Source organism: Scophthalmus maximus, chromosome 2 (genome assembly GCF_022379125.1).
Source record: "Scophthalmus maximus strain ysfricsl-2021 chromosome 2, ASM2237912v1, whole genome shotgun sequence".
Lineage (NCBI taxonomy): Eukaryota > Metazoa > Chordata > Actinopteri > Pleuronectiformes > Scophthalmidae > Scophthalmus > Scophthalmus maximus.
The window spans coordinates 3,200,729-3,218,205 of NC_061516.1; the positions used below are offsets into that span (position 1 = coordinate 3,200,729).

Here is a 17,477-nt window from a genome sequence, read left to right on the forward strand (position 1 = left end):
AGTGCAGGGTTGGCTGACAGCCTCAGCATCTCCAGAGTGATGTAATGCGGTGAAGGAGGAAGTTTAGAGAAGCTGGTAGAAGTAACAGTGTTTACTGATGAGCAGCTTGTACAGTACACAATCATTTGGTACCTCAACATGCACATGAGTGAGTCACGTTGGTACTCTGGTTATATAACAACTATGCTAGTGCGGACTGGAGACATGTAATGTACCTTACTCTGTGCGGCTGCAAGTCAACATATCACCTATTTCCTCACTGTAATTAAACCTACCGGCGTGAGCGCGCGCGCTACTGGACCAGCATCTGTCGCGCGTCTCCGCCGCCTCTCATCCTTCCGTGCGCTCGCGCTCGGCGTCGACGCGTGCCGACGGGACGGTGTCGCGTCCCCCTCCTCCCCCTCCCCCCACTGAAGATTAACCACAAACACAGCGATGGCAGGGTTTACCGCGTAGCAGGACCCTGCTCCATTTTAATTTCCACTCAAAGCGTCGCGGGTTTTTTTGGGGGGGGTTTAGTCCCGATGAAAGATGGCGTCCGGGGCAGGCTGGCAGCCTGCGTACAGCACCCTCACCAGCAACACCAAATACAGCCCCTCTCCGACGGCCAGCATGTTTTACGACGGGAGCCTAACGCTGGAATACACGCAGGACCTGCATCTGAAGATGAGCAAGAAAATAGCACAGCTGACCAAGGTGCGTGCGTGGGTGTGTGTGTGTGTGTAGGGGGGTGAACTGGTCCTGATGAGGGATGGCGTGTCGTTTGTAAACACGCCGAGGAGGAAGGAAGGAAGGAAGTGGCGCTACTTCACATTCACAATCCTGCAGGTTTTGGTGCAGATTTGCTGGAACAATTTGGTGCATGTTTGATAAGTATCCCCCCCCCCCCATGCTGAAAGGCAGTGGTCGTTATTGAGCAGCAGTGTTGACTCGCCATGGAGGACCTGCATCCTCCTGTGCTCTTACTACTCTCTGCAGCCTCACTCTGACTCTGCTGCATTCTCCCTAATGCCCATGGGAATGTGATGCTGTGAAGTTGACCTCTAACCTGTGCATGTTTTTTTTTGTGTGTGTTTTTTGCCACTGCCACCCAAGGGCTGTGGGGGAGTTATGTAATCTTTGAGGGATGCAGGGGGGTTTGCCAGGGCTGCTTCTTTGTAGTGCACCTGAAGCCCCTGTAGCACACGCAGGGACACAGTGTGTGTCTTTCAGTGGTGGAGGATTTAAGGTGGCAGCGACCGAGGCTTTTGTCTTGGTGGATACAAATCCACCTTACAAATGAAAGCAGTTTACACAACATGCAGGAGACAAAGGCAGGAGGAGATGATGGGAGATTTTTACATAGCAGACGTGGTGATACAGATTTTAACAGGGGGGCAGTCAGATAAGCTGTTCTCAAATATACACCACAGAATTACGGATGGATTGGAAAATGTGGTCATCCAGGATTAAAGAGTGGCGTTTGATTGAAGCGATCGGCGCCTGTGGGGATACCGGCAGGAACAACAGTGGTGGTATTAACGTCCACAAACAAATTCAACACTTTGAAAAATTGTGTTTGATCAAACCGGGAGATTCATTCTTCCCTGTTTACCCATGAAGTACAAGTTCGATGAATTCCAAATTACCTGTGGTTTTCTTTGTGTGTTACACCCGATTACCTGTTCCAGCATATTGTCTTGCCAAGTGCATGCTGGGAAAGCCGACAACCCCCAACCATGAGAACAGAAGAAGCAGGTGTAGAATGTAAATGGATGGAAGGAAGATCAAGATCAATATCCATACTCACTAATCACTAATCACTAATCACAAATTACTACTGGGCTGACACAGGCCTTTAGATTATGTGGCCGGAGATGAGAGTATATAGTGAATAGCATCAACCTGTAGCGTATGGATTTAACTGGTTTTTCTCTTTTGTTATATCTCAATTTATTTACTTCTATATTAATCAATAATGCAAATGTTTCCAAAAGGATCATATATAGGTGGAGCACTTTATTTGTCACATAGATCCTTGGTCTCGAAAATGCATTTGAAATTCATCTCTCAAGTTATTCAGGCATTAGATTATATTTCACTGCACTTCTGCTGTTGTATTCTCGAGCCTCCTTTAAAAAGCCAAGAGCACTTCCTTGTCTCCTGTGTCCAGATGTCTTTGCTTTTAAAAAATTGAAAGTGTTGTTGTGGCAGCTTCATGCCTCTCGCTCCTGCTCGGCTCTCTGTACCTGCAGGGCCAATCGCTCTCTCTCTGTTTACGAACCACGCTTAATGTGGCGCATGTGTTACTCCTCTGTGGAAAGAAATGGGTTAATCGGATGTCATGTTTTGGACGAGGTGAAGTGCGTCAGCATTTGTTTCGACTTTGCGCCATGCGCTCGCTCCGTTGTTGAATTCATGCAGTTGCTGCATCTTCTCCTTCAATGACAGTCATGTCACACAAACACTGGTTGCACATCGTCAGTCAAACCTCTGCAAAATTTAGATGGTGAGGAATAGATTACTTTTAATGGGGAAGATATAAGTATGATATTAAACAAATTCAAACTAGAAACTACTGCCTCACGGTTGTTCGCCTCCGCCAGAAAGTCGCGGAACGTCAAAGAAAATGTGGTCACAATTACCCTGTTCTGTTTCTGAATTCGGGCGTTTGAATTGTGTTTTTTTGCAGAACATAATGATGTCACAGTGGAGGTGACCTTTGACCTTTTGGATATGAAAATGTCATCACTTCATTCTATTAGGCATTTGTATGAAATGTTTCGAGAGTTGATTTGTTGAGTCTGCATCTGGGGAGAAGACTAAAAGATGTTTTGAAGTCGGGTAGCCTGCAGCAGAGGAGGAAGGGATTAACATTTACACAAATCAATTTTTGTATAATTACCTCATCTATGGATTTGTTTGTTTGGATTTTTCCATATCTGTGGTAGTGTGGGCAATTCAAAAGGAAAAGTACACAGATAAAAGCGCAGCTGTGTGACGGTGTAATTTGAAAGCAACAAATATTGGATTTGAACTCTGAGAGCCATGTTAATCTGTCAGAGGGAATCCTGTCTCCGGTTTGAGACACTACAGAGACGTCAGTGCTATCAGTAAATTACAAGTCTCATCTCTCGCTGAGATGAGGAGACTTATGTCGACTGGCTGGTCTTGCCGGTGGTGCCCGAGGCTTGCGGGCTCCTCGCGTCTTGGAAAAATGTCAGAGCTCTGGTTAAAACGCAAGAGAACACAGAACACGAATGGAGGCAGAAAAGTATCAGTACAGCTTTGGTTTTGCGTTTAAGCGCATTCAATAGGGAGAAGGTTTAAGAAAACTACATCCACTGTTTTCCCGAGCAAACTCGATGAAAATATGTTTTCTTTCAGTTTTGTACTCATACTCTTCCCTGAATATCACAGGAAACACAGTTTCCTCTTTTGGAGGGGGCGGGTGTGCCGTCAGTGCTGCCTGCTGTGTTTATGACTTCAGCTGTGATGTGGCGTAGTGACGCTCGCTCGGGGAGGAGATCGTGTGCGCTCGAGTTGTCCTTGGGAGCATCAAAAACAAAACAACAAAAAGAAGGAACAGATGCAAAGTGCTTTTACCGCCGCGTCGATGAAGGACTGAGAACACAAACTGTGCTCTTGAGCTGATTGGTAACAGACACTGTGTTTTTTGCCACTTCGTGGCGTGTGTGGTGAAGGAAAACAGTGGACTGAAAGCTCAGGCGCCGACGGATCTTGTAACGACTACAGCACCCTGAGAGTTTGGCTCTCATTAATCCGTTAATGAGCGAATAGGATGCTAATCCTCTGAAAATGACGAGAGCAGGGCAACAGAGTGTTTGTTGGAGAAAAACGCGGCCAGTTGTTTCTTCTCCAGACATTCACAGACATTCATTGATCGACTGTGGAAAATTGAGCCTCAGAATTGTCCCTCCTGTGTTCCCTATTGTCATCTTGACCATAATTACTCATTCAGTCAAATTTGCTACTGGCCCTGTTCTGCTTGTGACTGTTATTGTTAAAGGAAGTCACTGCATACAGTATACAGTAATGTTTTTCTATCTCTGAATGACTGGGTGAAACTGTGCAGCTGCAGGCCTACCTGTGAAACCGTTGACTTCCTTCATAAGTTCAGTCATTCATATTAAGCTCAGAGGTAAATATGATATTGCAGAATTTGATTTAGGCAATAGAATCATGTTTGGACAATGAAAAAAAAAATTTGTCCTTAATTTATGGAGAGCAAGCTTGAGTGGTTCGACCGACGCAAATAGCAATGCAAAGAAGAATCTGTACTCCTGGAAGACAGAGAGACAAAGAAGGCAGGGATAGGAGGGGTAAAGCAAGAACAAAAAGAGGGAGAGATAAAAGTGCGAGAGCAGAGGGAGAGATGAAAAGCAGCAGGCACGCCAGCGTCATTAAAATAATCATGTATAATTGAAGGAACCGTTCCACGGCGGACTTGCTGCTGGGGAACCAAAGGCTCAAACACTCGGGGAGAACAGAAGGTCCAAATCTGCATCACTCTGATTCCTTTCCACTGCCAGCCGAAACACTCACTCATGTCGAGGTAACACCAGTGATGCAGTGGTAAATAAAGACGTCGGGTAGTGATTCCCATAAAGCACCGAAAACAAAAAGTTTTGTTGTACCACTTAAATCATGTGAGGAGGATGAAGGCCGGTCCGTGAGCCTTGAAAGTGAAGCTGTGAGGCCTCAGGATGCCTCAATGAAAGTGGTCGACACATTGACCACGATGTTATGCCTCGGCCAGAAACGACCATGACGGAGTGATCGGACTTGAGTGCACAAATGTCAATCAATCGGAGATCAAATGAGATAGACGTATTCAAAGCATCCACTGTGAATACATAGCAGCCTCATCCTCTGTCTGTGGATAAAACTGTCTGTCTTCAAACCTATTTGTCTCCGTTATTGACATGACCAGTATTCATTTTGTTGCACAAAAATTAGAGCAGAGCTGGGCTGCATTGTTAATTTTTAGAAGTATTGATCTGATATAGGAACAGTTAATCAGAGAGCCTTTCCCACCTGTCTTCATCCTGTTGCCCAACCCTCTCTCTGTGTCTCCAGGTTATTTATGCTCTGAACACCAAGAACGACGAGCACGAGGAAGAAATCGAGTCTCTGAAGGAAGCCCACGAGGACGAGGTACGGACGTCACAAAGCACCAAACACCTATGAGTGAAATAGAGCACAGGAGCATATCGACTAGCATATCAATATTTTATCCTTCTAGCGGTGAGAATAAAAAGGTCCTGTCACTAATGTAGAACTTAGTCATGACATAGAATATCATGACAGGTCACATGAATACATCAGGTATACGAAGCTATAACAGAGATCATTTTAGCTTTAAAGCAACGTTTTAAAACAAAAGAATATTAGTACGGCTGTAGAAGAATGAAGGTCTCCCCAGCAGTTTGCATCCGTGCAGCGCTCACCTTTCAGCAGAGGAACTCACTTTACAGCTGTCCGAAAGTGGCAGGTACATGAAGGCTGACCGATGAAAGGAAACCCATCACGCGGTGTGTCAGAAGAGCTTGTTTCTTCATTAATAGATACAGAAGATACATCCCCCCCCCCCCCCCCCCCCCCCCCAGTGTTTTGACCATCTAGTTGGAGATTGCTGAACACCTGGATTCATATAGCCAGTTAAATAAACCTTCATGTAGGATGCTGCTGCAAATAATGTGCAGACGAGCTCAGAGCGTCTTTGTACTAAAAAACCTTCTCCAGATTCTCCACTTCATTCACTTCACATCCGACAGTGTATCATAGCAGGGGGAGCGGTTGATTTGAGGGGGATCAGACGATCAAATGTAATTGGTCTTGATGAGTAACAGCCAACGACGCACCCACGCACCAAACCAATACTGCAATGAGATGTTCTTCCAGCGTTTTCATTTAACATGGCAGTTGATTTTCTTGACTGGATTCACAGACAATCTGGCTCGAGGTCAAGACAAACAGCCTCCATGTCAGGACCGGGCCTAAGCCGAAATGAAGCAGGATGAAATGCCGTTAATTTCTTTCAGAGAGAAGCTTTAACTGTACGTTGTTAATTAAATTGGTGTTGCTTTCAAGTGGTAGATTTTTTTAGAGTGGGACTTTTCTCCCCTGCCAGGAGACATTTCCTGGAGGCAGCTGTGTTTTGCTTGCACCTAGTTTTATTTATCCCTACATTTCCCCCCCCTTCAGTTCTTATCTTTCACCTTCTCTGTATGTAGGTTTTTAAAAAATCCTCTGCGTGTTGTAATGAAGCAAAAATCGCTTTAATGCCGTTTTATGCCACATCATATTTTACATTTGTGACATTTCTTTTTGAGATTATTTCTGCAGTTCTGAAGATGTGGGCTGTGATTTCATATTCTCCTGCTTAGGTCCAACACATCGTGACAGAAACCAGGGACAAAATCATGCAGTACAAGAGCAAGATGGCGGACGAGGCGGACCTGAGGCGGCGGCTGGCCAGTCTGGAGGAATCCGTCGAACTCCACGAGCACATAAAGCGACAGGTCATTCACCGCTGCTGGGCACCACAGGGGGGGGCGGGGGGGACTGACTTCCCTTAGGTCACTGTGTTTAGTGAGGCTTCGCTTGATTTCACTCGTTTCCTCAACTTGGAAACATTTGTGGAGCGTCACAGACGTTGCTTTCTTCATGTCATGGCTGCGTCACGTTCTCCGGCCAGCTTCGGTAGAATCCGAACTGAGCCCAGCTGCACGGTGATATTTTACTCAGAAGTGGCTGCATGACATTGGAGTTACTGAAATGTGAAAGAATGTAATGTGGTTGTTTGTGGTTTGTTGCTGTCAGGCTTTAGCAGAGTTTGAGATGTACAGACAGAGAATGGAGGACTCCCAGCTCTGCACCGAGGCCCAGCACACACAGAGAGTGGTTTCTATGAGCAGAGAGGTAAGGCTGGACCACACACGCACACACACAACACATAGAAATATTCACAATCACACACAGACTAGAGGACGGATGTGGAAATGTGATGTACTATTTTCACTCTAGCACTAGGCGGAAGAAAAAAATCAAGCTTCTTCTTCTAGTAAAATGAAATGGAGCTCTGACTCCTGTTGCAAGTGACGTGCATGATTCAGTGTAAACAAACATAATGACAACGAATACCACTCCAAAAAATGAAGAGGAGTTACCCTTCTGGAAGCGAAAAAAGAAAGAAGATAAATGAAAAAGCAAGATAATGATTATATATAATACCAAATAACTAAATGCCTATAGTCTAGCCTTAACTTTGGAGGAGAGACACTTGAATAACGTCACTTCGACTAGCATCACATTATTTATTTTGTTTACTTTGACGTTTGGTGAGTGTATTTAATTGTTTGTGGAGTAGGCCTGTGGTTTTATGAAACTGAAAACTGTATGTTTTCATTACGCTGTAAATGTAAAAACCTCATTAGCCATAGTGCAGGCTCTGGCCCACAAGTTAAATCCTCTGCATTGGAACTATGTTAAATTACATTGTCCCTGAAATGTAAATATTAAACAATGAATAGTTTTAAAATAAATTTTTTTTTTACATTTCGCAATTTTTGTGTCCGATTTTTTATAACATAATGGTGATGAACGCTGGTTCAAGGGGCCCCCTGTGATTTATTGCCGAGGGCCCCAACATCAAAAATCGCCTCTGAATGTTAGAATACACACTCCTTGTATTGCATAAATTTTTTTTTTTTTTCCCGTATGCTGCACTTATCACTCCGAGGTTTTGTGGATGTCCACAGGACTATTATAACTTTTATATCTTAAAGGGGCAGTAAGCGATTTTGGAGTGAAGGTGTTGCAAGATTTGTTTCACGTCCTTCACTGTAAAACATGTTTCAGATCAAACGTCCACACAGTAATCCACCAAAGTGGTTGCAGCCATTATAAAAGTGCAAAAAAGTTGGAAAATAATCTAATTTAATCTCATGTGATGACATATATCATGTTTTGCCATGCCATAAATCATGTCATGCCATGACACAATATCATACACACCTGCTTTTGTGGAGTCTGATGGCAGTGGGCGTACAGTAAATGAACAGCTGAAGTGTACTGAGCTGGTGGCTGAACGAGCTCCGCTCATCCTCACTCCACCCACGTTTGGATTCGGTGTGTGTTCTGCTCTGGTCTTGTTCCTCGTCTCCCTCTCTGCCCCTGCCCTCACACTGTCTGTTCCCGGTTTGACTAAGGAGGGCTACCTCTTTACCAACCTGAGCAAAGTCTGCTGGCTTCGCACATCATCACATCTCATGCAACATTTTTATATATATTTTTTTCAACCTGTCTGTCAGATCTTTTGATGCAACAGCAAACACGGTTGATTTATTTTTTCCCGTTAGCACACGCAGAGGAGAAGCTGCAAGCATTGGCTAAGTATACTGACGGCATTTAAGATAATAGAATTCAATAATTTGCCCTTTTCTGATTATTTCAGAGGCACTTGACGAGATGCTTATGGTTTGGCACAGGCAGAAATTAGGCTGGCAACAACACATGAAAACGATTCCAACAGAAATAGAAAATGTTTCGTGGTTTCAATAGGTGGAGGAGATGCGTCGGGATTTTGAGGAGAAGCTGCGGGCGTTCAGCCAGGCTCAGGCCCAGTTTGAGGCTGATAAGCGGCGAGCGCTGGAGGAGCTGAGGGCCACCCACCGCCAGGAGGTGGAGGAAGTCCTCAACAACCAGCAGAACCAGAGCGCCACCTCCACCGAAGACCAGGAGAAACTGGCCGAGCTCCATAGACAAGAGGTGGGCTAAGAATGGGAGAGAGAAAGGAAGACGGAAGTGTCTTTTGGAAGGGCCAAAATCTTGATTGAAGCACGTTTTTACTTGATGGAGTAGTTGCTGTCTCAGAGGCTTATTAAATCTTCAGTTTAAGGCATGAAAACTGAAAAAAGTAGGGTTGTTTTGGTGGCACACTTGGCTTTTGAGCATAATGTAATCCTGAAGTGGTTAAAATTGGACCATGGACCTTTGTTGCACGTCATCCTCTTATTTTCCTCCCATTGTTTTCTTCCCTATCAACTGTTTACTTTCCAAAACAGAAGACTAATCATTTAAGAAAATAGATGAGATGTTAAATAACAAAAAAAAATGCACTATGTATTTTTGAAGCTTTTAACATCATGACTAAAATGTAAATCCGTCTGTCTGTGTAGGTGGAGGCACTGATGGAGAGGGTGGAAGAGCTATCGAAGGACAAGGTCCGTCTGGTGGAGGAGTACGAGGCCAAACTGGCCAAGGCTCAGGAGTATTATGAGAGAGAGCTGGAGGCCATGAGGAGAACACACCAGCTCACCACGGAGAACCTGCTGGCCTGGAAAAGGACCGAGGTGAAACCACAACACAGACTTGCATAATTTAGCTAAAGGAATATCACTTGATTGTCTTGAATGATTGTCGTTTTGCAGCTAACGTGTCTTATTTTCCACGCGTCTGGAGTGAATGCTGTAATTTTCTGCTCACTTTAAGGTGGAGCTCCGTAAGGAGTTCCAGGCTCAGGAAACGGCACTGCAGCGCTCGCTGTCCAAGTTGAGGAGCGAGGTCCAGAAAGCTCAGGAGGAGGCGAGAGAGAACCGAGACAAGACCAACAGACTGCAGACGTCGCTGGCCAACGCAGAGGGAACCATCAAGGTATGTGGGTCGCTGCTTTGTTTGTAGTCATGTGGAAATAATACTAAACCTTTAAGACTAGTGCTGCTCATACAAACTACGCGTTTCCTCTTTTATTCACATTTTTCCCACAACAAAGCACAAACAGCACAAGAGTCTTCTTTTGGTTAAATTTGGGTAGGCAAACTGATGAAAAACGGTTGCTGAAAACAGATAAAAGTAAATGCTTCAGGGCAAAAACAGTTTTTCAAGAATCTCTAAGTGGGAAACCTAATGTGGTGTGCTCTGATGGTCCTGCAGGCAAATCCGTTGAGCAGGAAAAGCTGGATAGGTTTATGTGACTGGGGGAAGATACGGCTGGGTTTTAAAACGGACAATCGTTGGATTGTTTGGATCGAAGTGTTTGTGTGTGTGTTTGCTGCAGAACCTGCACAAGCAGCTGGAAGAAGCCATCCAGGACGGAGAGATCTGGGTGATGCAGCTGAAGGACACAGAGTATGAGCTCGACGGCAGCAGGGAACGCGTTCAACAGCAGGCGACTGAAATCCTCCACAAAGCCAGTGAGTTCACAGATGATTTACAGTACACATCTTATATTTGTAAACCAGGAGCTTGTTCCCTTCTTTTTTTTTTAGAATGATGACTTTGGACTTCACAGCTTTTTGAATAAGCTCTGGAGACACATTCCCCCTCGCATCCTGAGGATCTGAAGAATCCCGCATTTACACGCAGCCCCAGTTCCATGAATGTTCAGAAAAGGAGCCCCGTCAAAAGTGCTTCTTGGGAAAACTGACTTGTTTAGAAAAGCATTTTATTCTCTCTGAAAGCCGTCGATTAAACCTTTCATAATCCACTGAAAAGATGAAAAATTGTCATCTGCTCTCTTTTTCTACCGACTTAATTTCACTTAATTAGTTTGTCATGCACAAATTTTCTACCAGTTTTACAAGCAGCGTTTCTTTCTCAGAGGAACGTTTGATTAGCTAATATTTTTGGGGAGCTTTTCTGCTTTTTCTGTGGTCTCAGCTGTAAAGTGATAATGATGCCAAATGCCCTGTTTGACCGTGTATGATGTGACTGCTCCCAGGTCAGATCGGCTCCCTGCAGGCAACCCAGATGTCCCACGAAGCGACCATCAGGAACCTGGACCAGGAGCAGTGTCGGCTGAAGGAGAAGATCAGCAGGCTGGAGGAGGAGAGGGGGGCTCTGCTCAACCAGAGCCAGGCCGCCAATGAACAGCACAAACAACAAGTGGTCAAACTCGAGCAGGTACTTTTGACAGTCACTAAACTGTGGTTTGGTCTCGGAAGACGGTGGGGGTCACGAATGGCCCAAAGTCAACTTGCTCTCTCCCCCTCCTCAGTCTCTGCGCGAGGAGCACCAGGGCTACGAGAAGGAACTGTCCAGACTCAGGGTGCACTTTGAGGAGGAGACGCGTCGCTTCAAGGAGACGCAGGTCCGAGCGCTGGAGGAGATGGAGGAGAAACACCAGGCCATGAGGGAGGAGGCCGAGCAGGAGAAAGAGGAGGAGAAGACACTCCTCGTGGCGGTGAGTTCAGTGTCTCCGGTTGAGTTTGGCAATGACCATTTTGACACACAATCAATTATATTTTTGACATGGTTTTTACGTTTTCAAACAAATATGAAACATTTTGAACAAGCTTTCCTTTAAAGGTATGTGCACAATTACAGAATCCTTGACAGCCACTTAAATAAAGTTCAAATCCAATTATTCAGTTTTTCTATATACACATAACTAACACCGTTTTTAATTTGATATAAAGTCTGTTGCTACAGAAACTTGGATCTAGTCGAATGATTATCCAATATGTAATTTGCATTAGGAGATTTTCCAAGAAAAACATATGCTGCATTATTAGGGTCCAAGTCAAGTCAAAGCAATTTGGCATGAAACATGAAAAAATGATTAACACAAACATCCTGTATAACAGATGTACAGATTTGTTCTCAAAGAATCAAACTGTGTTTTCTGTGTGTGATCCATATGGTTGAATCCTACATGTATTTACTCAGTCAGTGTCACTGTCAATAAAAATCACAAGCTCAACTCGGTCTTTCTCCTGTGGTTTAACCTATTCTAGTATACAGTATCAGGACACAATTTTAAATGGACCATGGGGAAATGGAGCCAGAGATTCTTTGTTTGTCTTAACTGCTTCCTTGTTTTATATATATACTGTATATATATATATATATATATATATATATATATATATATATATATATATATATATATATGGACCCCATTGGTGATAAGTAAAAGTGACACATTTTTCAGATTAAAAAAATACAAATTAAAAAGTGCACAGCTTGTTGTTGCTCTCAGGGTTTTGTAGCTATCTATTTTCTCTCTGCGCAGAAGCATCAGCAATTAATTTCCTCCTCAGAGCAAGTGGCCTCGGTCGTTTGAAAAAAATATGTATCTCGAAGAAATGAGCAGCCCCTCAACCGACTGCACCCGTTTAATTAGGTCAACATTAAGACTAAGACATGAAAACAACATCACTATCTCCCCGTATGTCCCTCTGCGTCTTTCATTTTGTCATCACTTTTTTTTTCTCCCCCTCTTTCATCCTCCAGGCTTTTTTTTTTTCCTCCCCCTCCTCGCTCTCTGTCCTCTCCATCTCCGGAGTTCAAAGGGGCTGCATGGAGAGAATACAAATGTCCTTGTTGCCAAAGGAGCCATATTACACAGGTTGAAACAATTCACCCTGATTTATTTACCATCGACAACTGATGCTTTAATGCAGCGAGGAGGAATTTTCACTCGATTCTCGCTCGTCCGACTCTATGCCACCGTGTTTTCAGTCGGGGTGTGGGGCCGGGAGCAGCTGCGACCATTCAGGCTGAGCGCTGTGAAAATGGTCAGTCAACAATGAGATTCTTATCTGCTAATGAAAGTATGAACACCAGCATGGGAGTGAAACTTCAGACACAGCCATTCAGAGCTCAACACAATGATTTCAGCCTCAGATGGATGGCTAAACCTGCAATTAAGGATTTTTCTGCTATAATATTTTTCGTGATAATTTGGTTGCTCTATTACTTTATTACTTTTTTCTAAACAAAATGTGCTATTAATTCAATAAATTGAATACAGTAGTGTCTGGTGAGCTTTTTTTTATTGATTGAGATTAAGACCTGAAAACCAGTGCAGTCGCCATCTGCAGGTCATTCTTGAGATAACAGGTTTCAGGCACGTTTATACATCCATTTTATACACACATCCATGTGGCCCTAAAGAAGGGTTGTTGTTGTTGTAGTTATCTGATTGTTAACATGTGAGGAGGAGCGCTTGTTTTTTTTCCTGTGCGCAGCCCTCACGGTACATTACACCTTATTTATTCACACTTGTGTTGCTCCACCTGCATTCAGTTTGCGTTATGAATCCCATACTGAATCTACTTGTTGACGTCCAGTCAAGGAGATTTAGCTCGGAGGCACGAAAGGCAGCATGATATTTAACTCCCACAGAAGAACTCACGTTACGTTGTCTCAAAAATTCTATTCCTTTAAAATTGCAGCTTTCCCTCTAAAATAGTATACATATTTTCTTGCCTCTGAAATGATTTTTGGTCAAATGAATTGACTTTGACAAATAATTTTGACCTCAATGTTCTCTGTCTGTCCCTTCCCATATTCCACCTCTTTCATAACACGTCTCCACTCTCGGTGCTGTTTGAAGCTGGCTGCTAATTGGCTGATTTTCATTGACATTAAATCCTGCCTCAAAGCCAAGTGAGAGCGGTGTGCGAGCATGTGGGTGTGTGTTTATAGATTCCCTGAAAGAAAATGCAAAGGAGAGAACGAATTATAGGGGGGGAGGGGGGGGTGGTATTATGTAAGCTGTGCTGTGCCTAATCATCTTTATATTAATGTCTTTTTTTATTTGGAGCACAATTAAAGAGGACCCAGGGAGTCTGCAAGGGTGAGGCAGAGAGGAAGGAAGACAGAACAGGCAAATTTGTACATCTTTATTTTTCTTTTATTTTTATCTCTGTCTGCACGATATTTCCAAACTGAGACAGTTAAATGACTAATTCTACAAATTGTTTATTCAACGCTCTATACTTAAGGTCAGATAAGAGCTGGAAGCAGCAGAAGCCGCATTTTCATTATCGTTTATTCCGCTGATTGTTGAATCGTTGGCTGATACAATATAAGGAAATGTAGTGGTGAAAAAAGTCCAACACTCACTCCTAGCACCAACAGTGACGTCAGCAAATTTATTGTTCAGTTTGATCCGATTGTCTGAATCATAAATACATTCACTCCACTCGCACAACACACACTAAACCGTGTTCTCACTCTCTTATCCCACAGTTGTAATGTATAAGTACAACCATTAATCTGTGATTATAGGCTGTAAAATCTCAAATAAATTTCCTTTTAGTGTAGACAATGTCACTATCTGTATGTGAATTTATTCCTAGTGTTTTTGTAATCAACGCCGGTTGATTAGTGTTTTCAATGTTTTTATGTCCCCTAGTCATACACAATGCATTATAGATTCAGACCACAATAGTGTTAAGGCAATTAAAAAAATACACATACAAAATGGAAACGTCATGCTCATTTTAGAGCAGAATATTAAGACAATCCAGGCTGTAAGACGTGAAAGTAACTTTGGCTGCGTGTGTTTACGAGCTGTTCAGACTCTCCCAACACATGTTAGGGGATGTAACTGATCCCTTCCAAAGTAAAATAAATAAACTAATAAACTTGTGTCTCTGAGGATGCTGTGCTGTTTATCCAGCAGTTCATTGAGTATATAAACTACAACTACAATACCAACAGAGCACAAAGACGTTTTCATTTCAAAGCGAGGGATGAATAGAAAAGAGAGACTGACTAACTATATGAGGGGGAAAAAATGGGAGAATTTCATCAGATAAATTCAGAGTGGCCCCCGAAAGGATTTATTGCTGTGGTTGGGAGGATTATAGAAACTGGTTGGTTTCAGGAGATGGCCTTTTTTTAAGTTTAAATGACAACTCACGTGTCCCTCCTTCATTCCGTGGCCGCGCTTTACACTCAACAGCTGCCACGACTCCATATTAAGGCACAAATGGGATTTACTGTTCAGTGGCTTCCTCGCTCTCCTCCGTTTTGAGAGATTATACTTTCAGGGTATTTCACTGTGAACTCCTTTGGAGCTATAGAAGGGCCAACGTGCTTTCATATAAACATTTGCCCTGATAGATTGTGTAAATAAATGAAGGTATTAGAATATAAAATCTTTTAGAATGATGAACTTGCCTTATTTCTCCTATCCTATTCATATTTCATTCCATCTCCTCCTCTGCAGAAAATGAGTCAGGAGTTTGAGATCAAGCGTCTGTCGCTGGAGGAGCAGCGGGATCGTCTCCAGCAGCAGCTGGACAACTTGAAAGAGGAGCTCTCGGCCAAGCTGAACATGGCCAACCAGGAGGTACGAAATGTGACCAATCTCATCCACCATCTTCCGACTGATTTTCTGACAATGAAAAAGTGATAACCCTCTGGTGATCCCTTCAGGTGTCCCACTTCCAGGAGCTGGTGAGGGAGGGGCAGCAGAACCTGGGCTCGGCTCAGACACAGATCAGCTGTCTGAAGGACACTCAGGAGAAACTCAGGGTAGAACTCGATGCGACCAGAGCCCGAGTCCGAGAGACCAGTAACCTGCTAACGGACCTGCAGGTGAGGATGAAACCAAGAGGATGGGAAGTAATGGAAATGAATTTGAAATGTCTGTCTTGGTTAATTAAAAATAACAAAAAAAAAGTCAAAAACAAAAGGAAACAGTTTGGCAATGATTAGGATTTGACCTGTAATATATAATAAGTACAACAGCGGCCAATCGGCAAGTCACCCACATTCAATTCTTCCAAGTTTGCAGTGTAAATGTCTCCTGGTAAATTTTAGCAATGGCAGAAGGGACGGAGGCAAACAGAGGAAATGAGAAAAATGGATGGATGGATGGATGGAGAGCTGAGAAGAACATTGTGAAAGCAGGGAATGAGAAAGATGCACTAAAGGCTAGCTGTGAGGCTATTGTGAGTTGAGTGGTCTTGTGTTTGAAAAGAGCCCTGCTGGTAAGAGCGAGGAGAGAGACAGGAAGAGTGTGTCTGAGACAGAAAGGGGGACTAGGTTGGAACAGTCCTACTGTAGGTACTTTGAAATCTCAAAATCTTCTGGGAAACTGAATCTTTGTGGTTTTGACATAAGTGCACGCGCAGCCAGAGACACAAACATGAACACGGATGAAGTTACAAATCAAACACAATGAACAAGTCGCAGCAGCTGGAAACTGGAACATCTAATAAAAGGCGGAGAAGAAGGGCGATAATGAAGAGACAGAGCTGCTGAATGACGAGTGATAATTACATGAAATTGCTGCTCTTTGCTTTCCCACCGGCTCGTCTATAAAAAGACAGGATTGTATCTCGTGTTCACAGCCCAAGCGCAGCGTCGCTGTGAATTTAGACCAGCTATTGTTCAGCGGGATGTGAACCCTTGTGTTGCTCATTACGCTCTAAAAGGATTGTAGAACCTCAGTTTTGTAACCATTTCTGGTGATATTCCTGCACAAATTGTGGCACATTTATATTTGTGTGTTGAAATGAATGAGAAAGAAATACACATTTGAAATATCATTTCATCTCTATATTTCTCTCCAAGAGAGATATATCTCTCCAAGAGAGATATATATCAGTGCATAGTTTGACAAAACGCCTTGTGCGGATGAATTGGTGAACTTGTTTACCAGAATCAGTTTTTGGCAAGGTTTTTGAAGCTGAGTTCAGAAAGGGGAAAGCTTGGAAAGATCTTGCTTAGCTGTCAGCCGCTCCTCTTACTAGATTTGACAGAACAGAAGAATCGACTTTATTCTCGAAATGCAAAAGGTAAAAAATCTTCCTCCTCTTTTGTTCCTGAGTGTTTCTTCTACTTTGTCTCTCGTGCCTTATCTGAGAAACACAGCCCAGCTCGGACTAAACTTGGATTGTCCATCGCGATATAAATATCCAGACCGCTGGATAACCTGCGAAACATCCCTCAGTTAAAACAACGGAGAACAGCTACAGAGAGTCGGGAACAGTCAAAGGCGGATGATCCTATTTCAACGTTTTCAATTTGAAGTCATTCGCACATAAGCTCTGAATGAATTTCTTGCTTCATCTCTTTACATAATACAGCGCTGCTGTTTACCAGTGACGTGATTGAGAGTGATGAACACTTCATAATAAATCAAAAAAGGAAAAAATTCTTCTAGAAGCTAATTTCCCTCACTGCAAACAGTTTAGTCTGGATTTAACCGCTCAAGCTGTTCTCTCCTCAAAGCCGAACCCGAGAGCTTTTAGGAGTTTTTTAATGGGTTCATCAGCAAATAAACCCCGGAGCCTCTTCGAGCAGCAGGAAACAGCTGACCTGGTGAAGTTAGTTTCTGCCTTGAAAGCCGGCACATTACAAATGCCCCATGGCTGTGCCATTATAAATAGATGTGGAGGTGGGCACCGTGAGTCATCCCACCCTCGGCTATTGAAGTGCGACATCTGGTTCATAGATGGAAATTTGAGAAAATGTTTCTGTTACTGTTATTGTCGCGGTTTGAGGACTTGACCGGGGATTAAAGAAATGTGTATGACACATTTTACTCTTTGAGTCCTGTGATTTAACCTAAAATACTACAAAAGTCCCAGCAGCCCCAGAGTTTTTTAAAACTAAAATGAGGCGTGCAGCGTTTCCAAACTTCTTTTGTTGTTTCAGGTCCTCAAAACTCCTGAGTAGTGTGGACGGCATACGTTACTGTAGCAGCAGTGATGCATTTAAAAACTAAAACG

General features: G+C 43.4%; 1 protein-coding gene across 3 annotated transcripts in view; it reads left to right on the plus strand.

The window, feature by feature from the left end:
• The first annotated feature begins 376 nt into the window (after nucleotides 1-376).
• Nucleotides 377-17,477, plus strand: part of LOC118301320 (protein FAM184A-like) — a 30,396-nt gene continuing 13,295 nt past the window's right edge. For 2 of the 3 annotated variants that reach the window (XM_035626721.2, XM_035626723.2), the window contains exons 1-12: nucleotides 378-696; nucleotides 5,080-5,157; nucleotides 6,390-6,524; nucleotides 6,826-6,924; nucleotides 8,566-8,772; nucleotides 9,183-9,356; nucleotides 9,496-9,657; nucleotides 10,061-10,196; nucleotides 10,724-10,905; nucleotides 11,000-11,185; nucleotides 14,966-15,088; nucleotides 15,175-15,336. In XM_035626721.2, the coding sequence (XP_035482614.2) occupies nucleotides 532-696; nucleotides 5,080-5,157; nucleotides 6,390-6,524; nucleotides 6,826-6,924; nucleotides 8,566-8,772; nucleotides 9,183-9,356; nucleotides 9,496-9,657; nucleotides 10,061-10,196; nucleotides 10,724-10,905; nucleotides 11,000-11,185; nucleotides 14,966-15,088; nucleotides 15,175-15,336 (1,809 nt within the window). In that variant the 5' untranslated portion in view covers nucleotides 378-531. Of the gene's footprint in view, nucleotides 697-5,079; nucleotides 5,158-6,389; nucleotides 6,525-6,825; nucleotides 6,925-8,565; nucleotides 8,773-9,182; nucleotides 9,357-9,495; nucleotides 9,658-10,060; nucleotides 10,197-10,723; nucleotides 10,906-10,999; nucleotides 11,186-14,965; nucleotides 15,089-15,174; nucleotides 15,337-17,477 lie in introns of all 3 variants that reach the window. The other variant, XM_035626719.2, reaches the window with a different exon arrangement.